General features: G+C 35.1%; 1 protein-coding gene across 2 annotated transcripts; it reads left to right on the top strand.

The window, feature by feature from the left end:
• Positions 1-268: 268 nt before the first annotated feature.
• LOC150093622 (uncharacterized) lies at positions 269-4,317 on the top strand. 2 transcript variants are annotated; one of them, XM_090413056.1, is made up of 3 exons: positions 269-335; positions 1,522-1,719; positions 3,517-4,317. In XM_090413056.1, the coding sequence occupies exons 2-3, from the start codon at positions 1,526-1,528 to the stop codon at positions 4,106-4,108; spliced, it is 786 nt and encodes a 261-aa protein (XP_090269182.1). In that variant the 5' UTR covers positions 269-335; positions 1,522-1,525; the 3' UTR covers positions 4,109-4,317. The 2 variants fall into 2 exon arrangements, with proteins under 2 accessions (XP_090269182.1, XP_090269181.1); XM_090413055.1 differs by lacking the exon at positions 269-335 and adding an exon at positions 424-514.
• The last annotated feature ends 4,023 nt before the right edge of the window (positions 4,318-8,340 follow it).

Here is an 8,340-nt window from a genome sequence, read left to right as displayed (position 1 = left end):
ATACATAATAATAATAATATGAAAGATGCTAACGAAGATTTATTAATTTCGTTCTCTATTTGAAGGTGTAAATGTTACATTCAGCATAATAAAGATTACGTAACATATACACACGCACACAGCACGCTTTTTATAAACAGCCCTTTCAGTCGAACGTAATTCACAATGTGTCAAGGTTAACTGCAATCTCTTCTCGCGATTTGTTTGAAAATTCGTTGACCAAGAAATCGCCTTTAAAATCTAGTCTGGATAGTTCATCACCGTTTAAAAGAAAACATCGAAGAGGGTACACTTGGTTGAAGATTATCTCTTCAGAAAGCGAAGAACAATTTATTGTAAGTACTTCGTTTAATTATGTTTAAGTTGTTAAAGTTCCAGTAAATTTGCGAATCTGAACTTTAATAGTTCAGCTCAGGAAGTGTTTAAAGAAAAAAGTAATCGTGATGAAGTTTCCAAGATTAACAAAAGCAGATAATTATGCAAATATACTTCGAAACAGTTATTGTGATTACGGGTGAGTGTGTTTCGCAATTTCTACAATAAATAGTTTGCAAAGCAAGTCGGCAACTCCTCGGAATATAAAAATGTTCTACCATTTTTTCCTATTTTCGTTTCATTCTAAAAACACATTAAAACCGTGGATGAATATCAGGATAAATAATCCAAAAAAGACGCCTCAAACAAGATTTGGCATTTCTAGAAAAAAATAACAAAGCTTCATGACTTTGTGCTTAGTAAACGTTTAAGTTTACTAAGCACAAATACTGCATTTATATAATGCAATAAAACAATATGTTCTATTGCATTATATAAATGCAATACAACATGTTAAAGGTTACAGCTTATGTTTCGACAGTGATTGAATAGTTAATAATTGGAATTGTCCAATTAACGCTTTAGATTACGAAACAAATACACTGCGATCTAACGCAGTGTTGAATTTTGACGTTCGGTCAATTGCAATTAGACGCGCCGATAATCGTTTGTGCTTGTGATTGCACGTTACAAGTGATTCCGACACTGGTCGTTTGGGCAGTGTCGCTTACAGATAAATAGTACGCATGTGCGCGTTATTTCTGTGAGATACTAAACTTTTATTATTGGTGTTTGTTCGTGGTGAGGGTGAAATATTTTTAATAAAGCAATTTTTTAATATGTAAATTTATTTATTAATAAATTGGTTACTGATTAGGAAAAAAAGAATTTTTTTAAAAATTTTGAATATGCAGTTCCCCACTTAAAATTTTCATCGGCCGCCACTGGTAGACATGCATATTTATTTTTGGCGTTTCGGACAAAAAATTATGCGATATTGACGAGAGAATGTTAGAGAATATTAAAACACACGTTATACGGTAAGATTAGTTTTCAATTGCAGAATTTTCTTTCAAATATTAATTATTCAGTCAAGGTTAGATTAGATAGGCTGATTCGCAGAGTTAATTCAGAACACTAGACATATCGCAATAGTTGTCATTGCTTACACACTAAAAATTAACTACACTCTTTTTATCCTTCCAGAAAAATGGTGTTCTGCTTGTTGTTCTCGTCTTTAATCTTCAGCTGGATGGAAACTTCAGTAGTAGACAATCCTGTGAACAGGGAAGTCCTCGACATGACCTACACTTTCGATGAAAATATTCCAACTTGGCCATCGCTAGGCGTACTGCCATTTAGTATGACTCTGGTTACAAATGGAACCCAAGAGGGTGGATATTGGTAAGTATCTCACTTTCTTTAAAGAATAGCCATATTATGCGATTTAGAGCAGGAGTCACTCATAGAAGACTAAAGTTATTATCTGATCATCTACTTTCTCAGAACTAGTACAACGGCGAGGATAGTAGGTGATAGCCTCCATTTCCAATCATCCTCAATCTGTTAATTTCAAATTAACAAGTTTGCAGACATTAGAAAACACGAAAAAGAGAGCTAATATGATAAAGATCTACAGACTAAAAGGATCACATAGGATGATGATGATCATATGAGACACTAGTAATGGTTTGGATGTTAAAACACACACACACACACACACACACACACACACACACACACACACACACACACACACACACACACACACACACACACACACACACACACACACACACACACACACACACACACACACACACACACACACACACACACACACACACACACAAAAGAAAAACATATATAAGGGCTCTGAAGGAAACAAAAATTGGTGGCTCCATCACAATTAATGCACAATCTGCTCCAAGTATACGTAAGAGGAAAGAAATTTGTTGAAGTTATTGTTGAAAAAAATAGCTGAAGACTCTAGTCTTTTATTTACAGGTAGAAGAGAACGTGTAAAAGTAAAAAGCCTTGAATACTCTTTAATTAGTGAGAAATCTGAAGAGAGGAACCCATCTACCATAACACGTAATGACCACAGAGGAAATTGCCGACTAGTTGAAAAAAAGTTGAAGGTGGGTCTCGGGATAATGTGCCAAGTTTGGTGCACCAAAGATTGCTGAGAAGACCTTTGTTCCATACTAGATCAAATGACAGAATGATTACTATTAATTTAATGAGATTGCTGGTCATCGGGCGTATGCAGGTGCAGGAGAACACACATACAAACATTAGAAATACATCTGATTGCCTGTCTTATGCGTTAGCTGCATATTTGAGTAACAAACACTTTGGGGATTGTAGAGTAGTCTGTCAATATTTTTGACGTCATCTTCTTCGCATACGTCGTTCTACGGATTTCTCTTATTTGTAGGTGATGTGGAACACTGAAATCACACCCAGGTTGTTGTGTTTCAGTTTCACTGATGTTTGTGCACGTAAGGTATTGATACGGTTTTGAATTTATTGTGTAGGATTTTTTTGAGTCTCACATGAAGTAATTACATTAATAATAATATTCGATACTTACAGACCCACCACCTGCCAAACATCCTCGGCTTATGGAGCTGTAATTCGTATGAAGGTCTTATGCGTAAATTGCGAGTATTCTTCTGGATGATTTACCTGGTTTGGGACATACGAAAATCTGAATTTCCACTATAAAAATGCCTTTAACCTCAATATGAGATCGGCTAAATCATCTTCCATTGAAACGCTCCGATAGAAAGGTTATTTCCATTCTACAAGGGATTTAAACCCAGGTATTTCCATCCGAAGATATCATTGAAACTAACTGAGCTCCAGAGGCTCTGACTTAAATAAGACATAAGAAAATAATCTTCGGTATGTAAATGTTTCTATTACATTCTTCGTGATGTGAAACCGTTATCAAGAAAAATTTAGGAAACCCTAGTATCCAGTTTTTTACCTTAAATACTTTCAAAATCTGTAAAACTTCGCTACCTGATTTATGTGATAATCCAAGGGTGTGATTTAAAGGTCTGCTATATGTTCAATATCAATCCAAACGAAGTTTGTGGGATTAGTCTTTATACTACAAGGTTGAGTTTTGTGTATTATTTAAAAGCATTATTTTGATCGCATAATTTACCAGTCAGTATTTCTATTGTTTAGGATACAGCTCGATAATATTCAAGAATCTACTCATGCTGGAACTCACTTAGATGCTCCATGTCACTTCGCGCCAGGTCGATGGGCTGTGGCTGACATTCCATTGGATCGCTTGATAGTTCCAGCCTTCGTAGTGGATATTTCAGAAAAGGCCAGCAAAAACAGTGACTCCGCTCTCGAAGTGGAAGATATTAAAAAGTGGGAAACAAAACATGGTCCAATTCCTTATGGTTCGGTTTTGATGCTTCGCACAGGATGGGGAAAGAAATGGTCTGATAGAGATGCTTACTTTGGAATCAGAAATGGCGATGTCTTCGACCTTCATTTTCCTGGTGTATCTGTAGAAGCTGCACAGTGGCTTGTGGACAACAGAGTCATATATGGGATTGGAACCGACGCAGGATCAATAGAACGAGGTCAATCGAAGACTTTCACAGCTCACCGCATAGTGGAGGATAAAAACATATACAGTCTTGAATGCGTTGCTAACATGGATCGACTTCCAGTAACCGGAGCAACTCTCTACATCAGTCCAATGAAAATAGCAAAGGCTAGCGCGGCTCCTTGTCGTATTTTCGCCATTTGGAATAAGTAGTTTGTGTATGGGTTTCCCATGCTATTTAAGCATTTGATGTTTTGATAAACACATGTAATTTGCTGTTGAAATTTAAATCAACTTCTACATCAGAAAGATTATTAGAAAATAATCAGAAATATGGTAGCATTAGAAAAAAAAATCCATTTCTGATTGAAAATCTGAACCAAAATCTTTTAACAAAGCGGTATTCTTTATTCATAACTGTGCACTTGTTAAGGGACCAAATGTGTTATGTATTTATTATATATATATAATAAAGTTTATGAGAAGTTTGTTTCTATAATTGCAAGCCTTTTTTGACATATGGTTGTCGGTACAAATACTGCAGTTCCTTGTTTTAAACTAATTGATTCTACACCAAAAAATGTCTGAAGTAAAGCAAGAATTTGAGTCTCACATTAGTTCCAAACCGATGAGATAACTACAGATAATGTAGGTGAGGGATAAGAAAAATTTCGAGTTGTAAATGTACGAACAAGACAGCAGGCGTGTGAAAGAACAAGTGGAAAGAGAAAAGAAAAAATAACACACTGGTGGAATGAGAGAGTTAAAGAAGCAGTCAAGTTAAAAAATAATCCTTCTAGGCGGTTTATGAAGACTAAATCGAATGATGATTTATAATCAGAGAAAGAGCAATGGAAAAAAATAGCAATTATAGAGGAAAGGATGAGCTGAATTTACACATAAATTGGAAGACGATGTTAATGTGAATAAAAATGTTATATGGATTAATTGAAAATAAAAGAAGAAATTAGGAGTTAGATTTCTTTTTTTTTTTTTTATAAACTGGAATGAGAATCTTGTGAATTACGTAAAGTGAGAGCAGGACGATGTAGTAACGTTATTTTAGAGATTTGTTAAACAAAGATGAAAGCGATAGTCAAAGAAATTGGAATGAAGAGAGTGATAAGATAGATAATGAGGAAAGCAGTTTGGCAGAGGTTGAAGAATCATTAAAGCAGATAAAGAATGGAAAATCCCGTACGACAGATGGTTTGTCTGTTGATCTGACCAGAGCTTATAGTATTACAAGGAAGAAATGGTTATGTGACATCTTTAGATTGATCTGGAGAAATAGGGTGATACTTGACAATTAAGCCAAGGAGACAATCGTTCCAATATACAAGAGTGGTCTGAAAACTTCTCGGCCTCGACATAGATGGCAACACTATTGGCAAGATTTTCTTTTTTGAGTTGGTAAATCTGGCATAAGCATCCATGTGAAATTGCAAGTAATTCTATCAAGTAGTTTGTTTTATACAGCTGTCTGAAACAAAAGTGTTGTCTGTATCGCTTGAAATGGATAAAATTGAGTATCGTGCGGTTCTAAAATTCTTTGTAAAAGAAAATTTAACGCCAAAAGAAATTCATTCGAAGTTCATAAAAGTTTATGGCCACTCTTCTCCTTACTTTACGACAATGAAGAAAATGGCTGCAGAGTTTAATCGTGGCCGTACCAGCCTCGAAGGTGATCCACGTGAAGGACGTCCAAAAAGTGTAACGATACCAGAAATCATTGATCAAGTGCACGATATGGTATTGGATGACCGTAGAGTCAAAGTGCGTGAAATTGTTGAGACTATAGGCATTTCAAAAAATCTGTAGGATATATTTTGCATGAAGAATTGCAAATGAAAAAGCTTTGCGCAAGATGGGTGCCACGCTTGCTCACAGCAGATGAATAACGCACTCGCATGAAAATCTCTCAACAGTGCTTGCAGCGGTTTATCAAGAATAAAACTGATTTTGTGCGTCGATTTATTACTATGGATGAGACTCGAATTCACCAATACACACCAGAACCCAAACAGCAGTCAAAACAATGGACAGAAGCCGGTTGTTCAGCGTAAAAGAAGACAAAGTTGGTTCCATCAGCAGGAAAGTACATGGTATCAATGTTTGGGGATGTTAAAGGCATTTTGTTTATTATCTTGAAAAGGATAAAACAATAACCGGGGAATATTATTCCGATCTTTTAACCAGATTAGACGAAACAATTCATGAGAAAAGACCTGTTTGCAGAAGTAAAAATCAACTTTCATTAAAAATTATCTCAGTATGATCTGCAAAATACCCCTCTACACCTTCCCACAAAGGGAAAATTAAGTGATCTGCACTATGAATTGTTGGAATACCTTATTCCCCAGATGTGGCTCCATCTGACTTCTCTCTCGTCCTAAAACTAAATCTTACTCACTAATCAGCGTTTTTCTTTGAATCAAGAGGTGATTGCAGCTGTAGAGGGGTATTTTGCAGATCTTACTGAGAACCACTACAGGGACCGGATAATGGCGCTGGAGCATCGCTGGAATAAATGTATTAGTCTTAAGGGAGATTACGTTGAAAAATAAAAACAATTTTGAAATTATAAATTCGTTTTTTCTTTGTTAGGCTGAGAACTTTTCAGACCACACTCGTATAAAGGAGGCTCAAGAATGGAGTGCAATAATTATAGAGGAATAAGATTATTGTTTCACTGTGAAGACATTTATGAAAGGATAGCAGCAGCAAGAATAAGAGATGAAATGGAGGAAGGTCTAAGAGAAGAGAAGTTTCAAGATCGCCCAAGAACGGGATATGGAACGATATATATATATATATATATATATATATATATAGAGAGAGAGAGAGAGAGAGAGAGAGAGATGCATGTAATAGTAATATATTTTTAAATTTACAATTTGAAAATTTCAGAAATTTCTCAGAAATATTAGTTATTCAATCCGGATTAGATAGCATGTTTAGATAATGAAAATAATATCTTTTTAAAGGAATGCTCAAGAAATGTCTTAATCATCACATATACGCAAACCATTTCTTTGTAAATATCTTACAGACGAAATAACCAATTCACAGATATAGCATGCTTGTTATCGTGAATATTTTCACAGGATTGTTACGTTCGTCACATTTTGAGCTAACTTCTAATATTTTAAAATAATAGAGAGAAATTGACCATTTCTACACGCAATAAAACGATGGCCCCTCTTTCGCATTCCAAAAAATATCTTTCTACTTGTTGCTCCTGCCCTTGAGTGTCGGGTGGATGGAAACTTTGGTGGGAATTGATATAAGGACTTCGCTACATCTTTGATGAATTTTGTCATGGGCAAACATATTCAGTGGTGTAGCTAGAGCTTTGGCCGCCCGGCACGGACCCTGAGTTTGCCGCCTCTGTCAATACACGACAAAAATACTACAAAAAGTCAAAACGACGTACAGGGAAATAAATTAAAACTATGTTTATTTTTGAAGTAAAACTTTAATTTCAACATTCTAAAATGTTAGTTTTCTTGCTTTTCTGTTAGCAAAATCGTCGATGACATTGCCGATTACCTACATTATTTCATAATAATGTAGGTAATTCTTAATCTATTTTATTTAGAAAAACTCCTCTCACAACTGGCAACACTTACAGCAATTGTGAGGAAAATTCGCAGTAATATTACAATATGTGGAACTCAGTTCTCGAGACTGCATCTTAGAATTAACTGCAAAAGTTCAAAAAGGTTCAAAGTGTCACTTGGAGAGGATCGCACCCTCCACCTTAGCTAAGCCTCTGAACATATGGACATTCAATATGACTCTGATGTTAAATGGAACACGTAAGGGTGTCTTTTGGTAAGTATTTCACGGCTTTTATATTAGTCTTGACATAACAGCGATATTACATTTGTTAGGGCCTTCATAGCAGGGGTGTCAATAACGTCGATCGTGATCTACGGATAGATCGCATAATGCTTTGGGGTCGATTACACATTTATTTTGCCTCAATTTTCAAAATAATCTATAGATGAGTTCGAATACGATAAGGCAAATAAAGAATGTTAACCTATTTGTCAAATAATGATCTCTATTATAGTTCTATTGCAAAGTTCAGTTTATTAAAAACTTTAAATAAATATTTTTTGTACAATAATTCCAGTTTATAATTCAATTATATTAAATTAAATTTTATTTCAAAAATTTCGATAGAAAAATTACAAATATTAGTTAAAAACATTTAAATTTCCCGCTGTGAGACTTTTGTTGTGGCGTGTACTTGGAAATGAATGCGCCCTCATAGACACGCCCACTTTGGTTTTTTGTTCGCTTTGATGCACTGTACAAACATAACACGTGAGCTCGATGTATAAACGATAGCAGTATTATAAACTCAGTTGTTTGTTTTGTGCTCTGCTACAAGTTTAAAATTTGAAGTTTAAGGTGTTTTAACATAATTTAAAATT

The sequence above is a fragment of the Typopeltis vanoorti genome, chromosome 23 (assembly GCF_054136105.1).
Source record: "Typopeltis vanoorti isolate ZY-2024b chromosome 23, IOZ_Tvanoo_1.0, whole genome shotgun sequence".
Taxonomy (NCBI): domain Eukaryota; kingdom Metazoa; phylum Arthropoda; class Arachnida; order Uropygi; family Thelyphonidae; genus Typopeltis; species Typopeltis vanoorti.
The sequence above is the reverse complement of the archived record's forward strand: the minus strand, read 5'-3'. Positions and strand labels throughout refer to the sequence as shown.

Excerpts from the sequence above, each read along its gene's own strand:
- LOC150093622 (XM_090413055.1), top strand. The coding sequence starts at position 444 with ATGAAGTTTCCAAGATTAACAAAAGCAGATAATTATGCAAATATACTT. Across the intron at positions 515-1,521 it reads AACAGTTATTGTGATTACGG|AAAAATGGTGTTCTGCTTGT; the intron begins GTGAGTGTGTTT and ends TTATCCTTCCAG. Across the intron at positions 1,720-3,516 it reads ACCCAAGAGGGTGGATATTG|GATACAGCTCGATAATATTC; the intron begins GTAAGTATCTCA and ends TCTATTGTTTAG.